Source organism: Silene latifolia, chromosome 6, assembly GCF_048544455.1.
Source record: "Silene latifolia isolate original U9 population chromosome 6, ASM4854445v1, whole genome shotgun sequence".
Taxonomy (NCBI): Eukaryota; Viridiplantae; Streptophyta; class Magnoliopsida; order Caryophyllales; family Caryophyllaceae; genus Silene; species Silene latifolia.
Window position 1 is genome coordinate 87,690,394 of NC_133531.1, and position 12,869 is coordinate 87,703,262.

General features: G+C 33.4%; 1 protein-coding gene across 1 annotated transcript; it reads left to right on the forward strand.

The window, feature by feature from the left end:
• Positions 1 to 4,238: 4,238 nt before the first annotated feature.
• Positions 4,239 to 5,190, forward strand: LOC141588325 (uncharacterized). Its single transcript, XM_074409772.1, has 2 exons — positions 4,239 to 4,312; positions 4,767 to 5,190. Exons 1-2 carry the CDS (start codon positions 4,239 to 4,241, stop codon positions 5,188 to 5,190), a joined length of 498 nt encoding a protein of 165 aa, XP_074265873.1.
• The last annotated feature ends 7,679 nt before the right edge of the window (positions 5,191 to 12,869 follow it).

Below are 12,869 nucleotides of genomic sequence, written 5' to 3' on the forward strand. Positions count from 1 at the left end.
CTAATACATGCCGATGTATCTGTTCTAATGAGCATGACCGCAAGGGGAATTTATGACTATTTCGTCACTTTTACCAATGATTTAAGTATATATGGGTATGTTTACTTAATCAAAAATAAAGTGAAGCATTTGAGAAATTTGAAGAATTTATAAATGACGTAGAGAACCAATTGAACAAAGTACCAAAGCATTACGATCCGATCGTAGTGGCAAAGATCTAAGTAATAAATTTGATTTATTAAATGTGGATTATGACCTTGCGTCACTACCCATAAGATCAAAGTAATATGAGTTGGTTTGAGTTATCGAACTCAATTTTGGGAATTTGCAATCCAAAATGGAGAAGTTAATAAAAATGGATGGTCAACAAGGAGATACCTAAAATAGAGAGTCTATTTAACAAATGACATGGATCAGGCTCGCATATTACATGAATAAAACTGCCATGATAGAGCTGGTCTTTTATGTGCAAATACGTCAGTCTAGACAAACTTCCAATTACTTCACCATATATGTTTGTTACTCACAAAGCTATCCCTTAAGAAGATAGGTGTATTTCTAAGAGATAGAGTGGGAGTAGATTGTAACTAACATACAAATGTTATAGTTATTGTGTTACTTTGTGAAAGTAATGGAACTATAATCTATAAAGATAGATTGGGAGTATATTTTAGTGGGAGTATAGCACACATGTCTTGTTAAAATGTTGCTTTGCGAAAGTAATGGTATTATCCCGAGTCGACCTTGTTGCATACGAGCCATAGCATTATAATCCAAAAATTGTTACTCAAGAGTAGATTTACTTTAAGGCGAGTGTCTCTTTAAAAGTAAATAGAACTTTAGAGTACTTAAGTGCATAGATTGAGATGAAGATGTTAATCAAGATAAGTTATGTTAGGAATTGCCGCATTTTATTTTAATGAAGAATGGCAAATGATATTAAAAATTTGCTTTTCTAAAATCGGAATTTAGAGAAGGATGTGTTTGGAACACAAAACCTTAGATAAAGATCTAAGAATCCTAACATATTATGCGTAGCTTTGATAAGTGATCCTAGAATGGTCTTAAGCAAGCATTAAAGGATTATATTTTTCGTTCATGTGATAATTGAGAATGGTTTCATTCACATGGTTGAAGAATCATGTTTATACATGAAGTTAAGTGGGAGCAAGAATAATTTTCCCATGTCTTATATGTTGAAGACATATTACTTATTGAGAATAATGTACCAATGCTCTCTTCTGTAAAAGAGTGATTGGGAGACTAGGAAAAGGTGCGATGTATTTTAGATTTTTGAATATATGTGAGAGAATATTGGCATAGAATTGAGAGTCTTATGGTGATAAGATCTTTCATATCTGTTTAACATCAACAAGGTTGAATAGGTTATTCATGTTGATGAAAGTGGAATTGCTATGAGAGAGTCATAGTCGTTAACTGAACCTATTAAGTTGTTGATCACATGTAATCGATTGCTAATGTTTCCACCATTAGAACGATCATGTATGCCACTAAATGCACATGTCGTGATTAATCATATGCTTGGATCATAATAAGTCAATAATAAGTTAATTCATAAGATGGTCTTGTGAAAGCCTTAAAGAACATCCTTTGAGATTCTTGAGAAGAATTAAGGATTCGTTCATATGTTTGGATGATAAACTAAGTTATGTGTTGAAGGGTTGCACAAACTTTAGTTTCCAAACCAAAAAGGACTTGGAAAAATCCTAGGCTGTTTTTATTGACTAAGGAGTAAGAAACTAGAGAATTATTTTAGTTTCGACCATTGCAAATTCTACAAAAAGGAATCTAAGTAAATTGTGATAAAATGGTCAACGTAGGGAATGAGAGTAGATTCCTCTACCAATGACTTTATCACAAGTTATGTGATAATAGTGGGAGCTTCGTTCAAGTTAAAGAGCCCAAGTCTAGTAAGAAGACTAGACATATACTTAGAGATAAATTCAAGTTATTAGAAATAACATTGAATGGAAGGAAATAATAATTAATAAAGTTGGAATATATGGATATATGGTATATCCACTTGCGAAGCTTTTTATTGCATTTTAACTAGTGTAAAAGGTACACTATATATTATGAGATATGAAGTAGTAATAATGTATTGACTATTCATATATGATAATCGCATTTATCTTTGAGTTGTATTAAACTCACTCATTACTTTGTTATATCCAAATGGGTTGTAGAGATAAATTGAACCCCATTAATATGAACTGGATTGACATGGTATTCGCCCCTAGTTACTTATATGAGGTGACGTCTCGAAGTGACTAGAGTGTGATGCGATTGATGGCAAGTTCAAGTGCCATAGAGTCATGTGGGATGACTAGTCGATCACATAGGCAGAATGTATAGGACACTCTGTCGGGCATTGACCGCTTATAGAGTTCTGGTAATTCATAAAGCTTGGTCGTGGCAAGAGCTACTATAGTATTCTTATGAGTCAATTCTTTTGACTAGAGACTATTCGCCCAAATTGGCATAAATTTCTGATTGGCTTTGATTTATCCTCTACGACTGTCGTAACTGAGGTCAAATAGTATATTTTGGGTTATGATGAACTGTGGCTAAACAAAGGGAATAGTGCGATAGGAATTGTCCACCCACTTGTCAGGGATATTTGAAATCTCAAGGCCACTTGAGGAGAAGTGAACTGAAAATGCGTGCCTACGCTCGGAAGGTATATATGGTTGATAATTCCGGTCAGACAGTTACTCTCCATATCGAGGAAACCATTCAAGATATGATCAAATGCAAGTACGACCTGCGAGACACCTTGCATTGAGTGGGAGATTGTAATAGGATAAAAGAATTGGTGACGCACACTTGTCTCGGACATGTGGGAGATTGTTGGAATATGTGTCCTCAACAATAGTGCGATCACATGATTTAATATCATAATTAAATATCATAATAAGAATACGAAAGGGATGATAAATTATAAAGTCAACTAATCAACATTAATCGGTAACGATTGGCTTGCTAGAGTTTAACGTTACTGTCGTAGGACGGTGTCGGTTAGTTGATCCCTTAAGGTCACACCTAAAGGATAATGCCCTTATCAGTAAAGTTGATTAATTGTATGACGATAGAAGTTAATTAATTCCTTAAAATTGAACAATTCAATTGTAAGATAGAATATTTAATATCTTATTGTGGATTAAATAAAATTTATTTTAGTAATCGAAATACTTTATTACTAAAATCGATTATTGTTTCTGAAACAATTGAGATAAGAATGAATGATTGATTATAATTACAAGATGTTGTGTATTATAATTATATGACACATTTTATTTATGTGATCAAGAATCACTAGTCAATTTGTTGTATGTAATTTAATTAATTTATAAAATGATATTTATTTGATAAATATGCATTAAATTAATTAATAACATGTAACATACTACATGTGACATATTGTGTGACAAATGACAAATTGACAAAATAAAATGGAAGTCCATTTTATGAGGAGAAACCGGTTTTAGGTAGGATGAAATGGCTTTTGTTTGTTTGCATTTGTTTATAGTATATGACAAGTGTGATGAGTACTCTAGCCTAGCTTTACACACCTATGTCTTGTGAAGAGCAAAAGGGAAAAGGTAAGGACCATATATTGGTCCTCTAAGCCCTCCAAAACCGGCACACCCACATATACAAAGGACTTTTGTTCTTTGTTTTTCTTCCTTATGAATATTCATTCAAACATATGCAAACCTCTCTCTTACATTGTTCATCTTTCTCTAAAACTAGAGAAATGATGATCCAAATTGTTCAATGATATTACTAATATTATTAGTGTAATATATGAGTATTAGTAATCAAATTTAAGGTAGATTACTAAATAAATATCTAGCAAATATTATTTAGTAGTGATAACGGTTAAATCTTGGGTGCAATCAAGAGGAGGGCTCTTAATATAGAGTTTTGGAGGATCATCCTAATACTCATCATAGCTCAAGAACAAGTGAAGATAGGAGACCTTACTTGTGCCCATAAATCCAAAAATAATAATGTAAGGGACATTATTTTTCTTATTAATCTCTTATTTTGTTATGCATGCAGTAGTTCTAAAGAAAAAGAAATTAAAATGTTAATTTGTTCACTATTAGAAGAGTCTAATAATAGGTATATGAACCTAATAAGAGAAGGTGGCCATTCTGGGCCATTTGATTTCTAAGGATGGTGTACTTGTGGATCCTAGTAAGATCGAGGCGATGTCAAACTTGGAAGCACCAAAGAATGTTGCCGAAATTCGGAGTTTCTTGGGTTTAACTGGCTATTACGGAAGGTTCGTCAAATATATTTCCAAGATTGCTAGAACTATGAAAGCTTTGATGAGGAAAGAGACCAGGTTTCATTGGGATGAGAGTTGAGAGACAGCGTTCCAAACATTAAAGAAGCGTTTGACTACGGCTCCCGTCCTAGCTTTGCCAAAGGGAAGTGAGAACTTCGAAGTTGATACTCATGCTTCGAAGAATGGTTTGGGGTGTGTTATGATGCTATATGGAAAATTCATTGCCTATGTTTCGAGGTAGTTGAAACCGAATGAAGAGAACTATCCTAGTCATGATTTGATATTGGGAGCAATTGTTTTTGCTCTAAGGATTTGGAGGAAGTATTTATACGGGGCAACCTTTAAAGTATTTTCAAATCATAAGAGTTTGAAGTACATCTACACTCAAAAGGAGATGAACATGGGTCAGAAAAGGTGGATGGAGCTGATTGGGGACTATAATATGAAGATCCATCTATGATGATGGGAAGGCTTATGTGGTTGCAAATGCTTTGAGTAGAAAGAGTGTTCATTCGTTATGCACCGCCATTTCACTGATGAAATTGAAAGATGAAATGACTAAGATGCGGAATCATATGATTTGCAAGGAAGATGCCATTGGTGATTTGACTATCGAGCCCGAACTTTATGATGAAATCAAACGGAAACAGATACTTGATCCCAAGATTCAGGATTGGAAGACAGGGGCGGAGAAGGGTATGGTTTCGAGATTTTCTATCCATGCAGATGGGAGTATCCGATTTGATAGAAGGTGGTGTGTGCCTAATGATTCTGAGTTGAAGAAATTGATTATGGCAGAGGCTCATTGCACTCCTTATTCGGTACATCCGAGAGGTGATAAGCTCTATAAGGACTTGAAGAAGACGTTTTGATGCCCGGTTTGAAGAAAGAGATAGCGGAGTTTGTGGCTAGGTGTTTGACTTGCCAGAGAGTCAAAGGGGAGTAGCGGAGACCACAAGGTAAGATTCAGTCACTTGAGGTGCCCGAATGGAAATGGGAATCGATTTCTATGGACTTCATTGTAGGGTTACCGAGAACTCAGCAGGGTAATAACATGATTTGCGTACACGAAGCATGTGGTACGACTACACGGGGTGCCAAAGGATATTTTGTGAGATAAAGATGTGTGGTTTATATCACGGTTTTGGCAAGATTTGCAGGAATTGATGGGAACTACCTTAAAGATGATTACATCGTTCCATCCTGTGACAGATGGTCAAACTAAAAAGACCATCCAAAACATTAGAAGTCATGTTGCGAGCTTGTACGACGGAGTTTGGTGGGAGTTCGGAGCATAGACTCGATCTGATAGAGTTTTCATATAACAACAACCATCACATGAGTTTGAGGTGGGTGACAAGGTCCTTTTCAACGTGTCACCTATGCGTGGCATTATGAGGTTTGACAAGAGAGGGAAGTTAAGTCAGAAATTCAGATGTCCGTATGAGATTTTGGATCGGGTAGGTGAAGTAGCTTATCGGTTGGCCTTGCCACCATCTACTGATCGGGTGCATAATGTATTCCATGTGTCATAACTTTGAAAAAATGTGAGTGATCCATCACATGTGCTTGAGGTGGAGAATACTGAGCTGGATAAAGCTCTCACTTATGCGGAGCTGCCAAAGGAGATATTGGATCGTAAGCTGCGCAAGACAAGGAATGGTTAAACCATCTTGCTTAAAGTGTTATGGTGTAATCACAATGTTGAGAAAGCTACATGGGAATCGGAAGAGGAAATGAGGGAGCGTTATCCACATCTTTTTTATCAGGTATGTTTGGTTTTGGGGTCGTAACATTTGTCTTTCAAGGGGGGTAGGAGATAATCGCATGTGTTTTGGGTAGTTTTGAGGTCGATATGGTTGTGTTTCAAGTTGTGTGGTCATAGTGTGGTTATGGTTGGGAGTATGAATGTTGTCTTTTGAGTTGCGTGTTTTTTTCGAGTTGGGTGTTCTTTTCAAGTTATGTGGTTCATAGGTTTGGTTATGCATGGTTGCAGCAGATATGGTATGAACTTCGGGGACGAAGTTCGCTATTAAGGAGGGAAGACTGTAACACCACAAAATCCTGGACTTAGTGAACTCGATCAAGTAGGCTGTACTCAAAAGAGTGGTTCGTCGAGTACTTTTAGACAGGCTACTGTTTTGAGTGCACTCGGCCAAGTTGTGAGGAACTCGGTTGAGTAGGGCTTACTCAGCCGAGTAAATCAGGTACTTGACCGAGTACCCGGTCTGACGGGTTGTTTACTGCGGTTTGATTAGGATGATAAGGGAGTTATATATTTCGCTAATCACTTCGCTAATCAGTTTTATGAAACTTTAAAACATTTCTAATCTTCTCCCTAATCATCCTAATCACATACTAGCACCTTTTGGGTGGATTATTAAGCATTTGAAGTATGTAGTTTCGTGATTTACCGCATTATTAAGTATTTGTTATCTCTAATAAGTTTTAATTACTTTTGTTAAGGATTAATTTAACCCTAATCTAAGTAATTAAGTCGAATGATTTAATTAGGGTTTTATCTTCATGATAGAATTGTTGTGTAAGAGTATTAGGTTGAGATTTCGTAGAGAAGCAGTTCTAGCTTGCCTTGTTGTGTGATTGCGGAATTTGCGAATAAGGTAGGGTTTCCCCACTCAGTCCTTTGTACGGTAGTTGTCTGGTGATGTGGTGATTGTTTGATTTTTTGTTGTGTTAGTTGTTGGGAAATGTGTCCTCAACAATAGTGCGATCACATGATTTAAATATCATTATTAAATATCATTTTAAGAATACATGTGGGATGTAATATTTTACAAGTCAACTGGTCCACACATATCGGTAATGATTGGCTGACTAGAGTGTGACATTACTGTCGTGCGACGGTGGTGATCAGTTGATCCCCTTAGGTCATACCTATAGGGAAATACTCTTAATTGATTATTTAATTAATCGTATACCGATACGAGTTAATTAAATTGCTTAAAATTGACGGATAATTTTGTGAGTATAATTTACATATCTTATTGTAAATATGATTAAATAAGACACGGTCTAAGTAATCGAATTGTTTTATTACTTAGATGAAATTATTGTTTACAGAAACAATTGAAACGAAATGAATAAATTATTATAAATACAGAATGTTGTAGTTTATAATTTGGAAACTTTTGGTACAAGTAATTACGAATTACTAGTCGATTTTGTAAATGACATATTTTATGAGTATGTTGATTTTTAATATGTTAAAAATACATTACAATTTCATATGTCAAGTAACATGTCACATATGTTACAATTGACAAATGACAAAATAAAATGGAGCATCCATTTTATGTTGTATATGCCGAAATAATGGAGAGAGTATATGATATACATTGTGTTTTTTATCTTGAGTGGAAAATACAATAATTATACCTAAAGGAGTAGCCATGCACACCTATGCTTTTGAGAAGAGCAAAAATAAAAGGTATTGGGCTACCTACCCAAGGCCCCCTCTCTCTTCTCTTTTTCGGCCCTATCAAAAGAAAGAGAGCAATTTTTCCTCTCTAATTTATTCATTCATTTTTGTGATACACAATACAATTTTCTAGTGTAAGAAAATGGATAATCTCTACAATATATGATTTTTCTAGAGAAATAAACTCACAAAATTTACTCCTCTCTTGACCGAAATATTCAAGAGTAAAATTACAATTTATATTGTGTCAATTTTATAGTAAAACTAATATTATTACTAGATCTAAATAATATTAGTTATTATGAGTATTCCTTGGGTATATGCTTTTGGGAGGGATTCTATACTTGAATCCTTGTTCTTCCATTTGGAGAGCTCAAGAATAAGTGAGTAGGAGAACTTACTTGTGCCCATAAGAACCGAAATTACAATGTAAGGGTGATTTCTTCTTTATTTTGCTACCTTGTTTGCATGCATAAGACCTTTATTTAATTTTATGACAAATTAATTTATAACATATATGAGTATGTTTATGTATATAGATCTACATTTCCTTCAATCGGTATCAAGAGCCACGGTTGTTTGCATGCAAATCGGTTAAAAGTTTTTCCGAGTTATAAGAATAACAAATAAAACTTGTAAAATTTGTGTTATTATGAGATATCACGAAATTAATCCATGCATGTTAATATTTCTGGTCCTAAAATGTTTTAGGATATTTTGGTTAATTTTACGGATTTTTATTGTTCATATTATACATTAATGGCATTTAAATATGATTTTGTGAGTAAAAATGTCATTTTCGGTCTAAAATTAGCTATACTTCGAATTTTTCCTTGATTTTTGGATATGTTGTCACATATATTATTTTGAGATAACCTGTAAAGTTTCATAATTTTTGGACTTGTTATGCTCGAAAAATGGATTTTTCATTATTAAATTCGGATTTAGGTGAAAAATAGGTTGATATGAGTTAAATTTCGAATCTGGTCATAGCAAATTAATATGTTGTCACATGCAATTTTACAAGATGTGTGTAAAATAATTGGCTATAAAGAAGTCTTTTTGCATGATTTATGGATTTTTGAAGAAAAATAGCATAAATAGTGACATTATTAGTGAAAAATTAATAAATCATAATCTATGACTTAGGAAAAACATCTAATGTTGCATTTTATTATCTTTTTCAGATCTAAAATTGAAAATTTAATGAAAATAATTTTTCCATGTTTTTATGATTATTTTATTAAAAATCGATAAACCGCAACATTGTTTTTTCGGAACATTTTCGAAATTTTTAACCTAAGATTTTGAACATTATGAGTGTCATGGTAATTTTCCAGAATGGTCATGAGTTTAAATTTCAAATTTCGAATTTATTTGAAATTTTGTGATTTATTTGAAGTTTATAGCTTATTTTTGTAATTTTTGGTCCATTTATGAACAATTTTATAAAATATGGGTTAATTATGGTCAAATTATTAGTGAAGACTAAATTTTGAGTCCTAAGAGGTTAGGGTAATTAACTTATGCATAAATATGAGTTTATGTATTTTTGTGATTATAAAAATGTTAAAATCACGCAAATCCGTAAAAACCGAGTAATATACGATATTGGCTAATTAAAGGCGATTTAGCATAAAATTGAGCATGTTCATACATATTATAATGCTGCATTTTTCTTTATGATTTTCATAATTTTAATTTATGTAATTTTGAATTATGTATTTTTTACTTAGTATGGCCTTAGATTTTAATTGATATTGCCCGAAATGTATGGGAATATCGATTCGGTTGTAATTTTATTGTGATCTCGTATCACCGTTTTGTAATTTAATAGATTTATTTTATTTTAGTTACAAATGTATAATAGGAAATTATGTAATTTATTATGTAATTTTATTCATTCCGAGTTCCCAAAGACGGATTTCTTCAAGAATGGCGATACATAAAGACGGTGTTACCTCGAGATGCGTGCCACAACCGAAGTTCAAGGGACCAATGGAGTTGGTTTCCGAATATGTAATAGTTAAATAGTTTCTCTATTTTAGGAAAGGCCATACTAGGATTTATTTATTTTTATGCTTGCATTTTATTTTATGTCGCATGCATCGCTAAATCGCCATAACTAAAACATGCATCCTATTTTATCGAGTTCATCGACCGTGTCAATTAAAATTATCGTAGTTCACCGCTTTAGTTCACTTAAAACGTGATGGAAATAAATTGACATGACCTCTCGCTAAAACAATCAATTGAGACATAGCCTTACCAAATAGTAGAAACCATGAAAACCTATTTCGCGAGGGAGTGCGCTCGGCCCCACCGGGGTACAAACCTTGTTACGTAGGGGAAGTGGGTGATAAATGTCTATCCACCGAATTCATGTTGATAAGGGATGTATCGGCCACACCGTGCCCAAGTTAATGTGGGTTTGGATCATGGACACATTTATTCGAAATTTGGATTGAACTCAACAAAAGTTTTTGATAAGGGATGTATCGGCCCCACCGTGCCCTTGTCGAATGTGTTTTGGGCTAAAGATAAATGTTAATGTAATATTATCGACCAAGAGTTCTAAAAGTAGAATCGATTAAACGTTAATCCACCGAGTTATATTGATAAAGGATGTATCGAGCCCACCGTACCTAAGTCAATATGAATTTGGGTCTTGGAATCATTTATCATAGTTGGGTAGAGGTCACTATGTAAATGCTATACTTGTTTTTCAAGTATTAATAAAACGATAAATGTTAAGTTTTCCACTATTCCGTTTTTATATTGTTCTATTTCTTTACCACAATTCATATACGATATCATTTCGATTTTGATAACGAATCTCCATTAAAACATCGTAACTAAAGACAAAATTTGAATTTGCTTCTAAAACCTCAAACGAACCATTGCTAAGGATCTCTTGTAAAGAGTATAGATTAAAGTTATTCATTATCAAACAAGTTTTTGATTCTTGACTAACACTTCTACTTACAATGGACTATGTTTCATATGCTTAATTGAATTATGTACCTTGAAGCGATAAATTGTTTTGGTGATTAGATTTTCAGAATTCGTAATTGACCAAAATAACGCAACCACTTCAATGAAAGTTTGAAGACTAAAACGAACAAATGAAGAGTAATCTTCATGAATTCAATTTTGCTTCTCAAAGCAAAAACTCATTGAAATGAGTGGGAGCATTCTCTTAAACCGTTAAGATGAGGACGAGGTTCAAGAAGTAAAGATAATAATGGAATTGATACAAGGTAATGTTAAAAGTAAAGTCATTGAGGAATGACGATACTAAACCTATCAATCCCGACCAATAAAGTTTCCATTGTCTTAAATGTTGGACACAAGAAAGGAAACTGCCCCAAATTATTGAAGAATCAACAAGTTAGTTGTGGGACATCTAATGGGACCTTCTTCTTTAAATGTTTATTTGATTAAACATAAATTTTGCTAGTACCACTTCGTCAATATTAGAAACCAAAGGAGGTTTTCATCATTGTACTTGATACATAGGATGATTAGAATATGACGACTAGCAACAATAATGTCGAGAGATAGAGTAATTGTGTACTCAATCTAGTTTTTGGATTTAAAGTTGTACTTAATTGTGACTATTAAGTGCATAAACTCTAAATAAGAATATAAACTTGTTAAGATACAAAAAAGGGTTTTCACTTTTGTGACCCTATACACCACGATTTGATGTATGGCTAGCCCATTATCAAGGTGATTATATTCTAAAACAAACTAGAATGATATATCATGTAGATGATGTAAGATTCAAATTGGTAACCCAAGATTAAACCTTAAATTTTGGAATGATGAACGTAAAGAGTTATCGAGTACTCTTGAAACCATTAGATTGTTAATGGTATATGCGTATCTTGTATTCAAAGCAAGATGTCTCATGCCTTTTGGTTGAAAAGGAGATCGAGGTTGTAAATCATCTATCCAAAATAGGTTGATCATTATCTTTTACCAACGATTTAAGTTGACACTAATATGTTCACTTAATAAGGTAAATAGAGAAATCTTTGAAGAATTTCAAAGAGTTCAAGGAATCACGATTTAGTCGTGATGGGATTATCAAAGTGAAGATTTTGATATAAGCTAAATGAATTGTGATATAGTATCACAAATTAATCTCTCTTAACACGCATTATGGGATAATGTATGATTGGATAAGAATTCAAACGCTATTCGATAAGGTTTGGACTTCGATCAAGTTATTTTGAGTTACTTGATCCATTTGGGGATTTTATCATTTTGTCTAAATTATTTTAAATTATTTTTCCACTAAATCGAATCATATGAGATATGAAATGGTAAGGGTACCATGTTTGTAAGTTTTCACAAGAAACAAATGCTCATTTTTCCCTCTTCAATTATCACGAGTACGACGGGTTTGCGGCTCGTGAAGCTGTCTTTCTAAAATACAAGTTTATTTTTAGAAGACAGAGTGGGAGAAATTATTCAAGAGCCACAAAGAATGCCACAAAAAATGTTATGTCGCAAGAAACTGGTCTTTCTTGGCTACATGAGACGTTTTGTGTAAGACGTTGTTTCTTCAAAACCTAGGAGGTTAAATTCGTCACTTGTTAAAAATGATGAATTCATGCTACTTTTAAGAAAGTAAAGAGTTTATAACTTACAAAAGAAATTGTTTGATTCAAGTTTATTACTTCTGGAAAGTAATCGACAAAGGACTTACATAAGAGTGTTTAAGTCACAACTCAATACAAGGCTTAGAGCCATGAAAATCAGAAATAAAAGGCTTGATTAGTGACAAAGGGTTTTCCACTAATAAAGAGATATTTCATAGCAAGATTAGTTGCAAAGGGTTTTGCACTAATTGAAATGCTTAAGTCTATTTGGATCTTCTTAGGGATTGTGTTTCATTATAAGGTTACGAAATACACAGCAAGTGAATCTAAAACCCACTTCTTCAATAGAAGCAATGTATTCAATACATGTCATAAGTTTTATAGATTCTTGCAATCCTAAGATAATGTGAAACTTAAGAGAGGATCTTAAGTAGGACATCAATGAGTTAGAATCAACATTTTGATCATGTGATAAAACATTTCTCGATAAGTCGAGAAGTTG

Bases quoted from the DNA above. Each gene is read 5' to 3' on its own strand.
- LOC141588325 (XM_074409772.1), top strand. From the start codon at position 4,239: ATGTCAAACTTGGAAGCACCAAAGAATGTTGCCGAAATTCGGAGTTTC. The intron at 4,313-4,766 runs GTTCGTCAAATA...TATAATATGAAG, and splicing joins TTAACTGGCTATTACGGAAG to ATCCATCTATGATGATGGGA.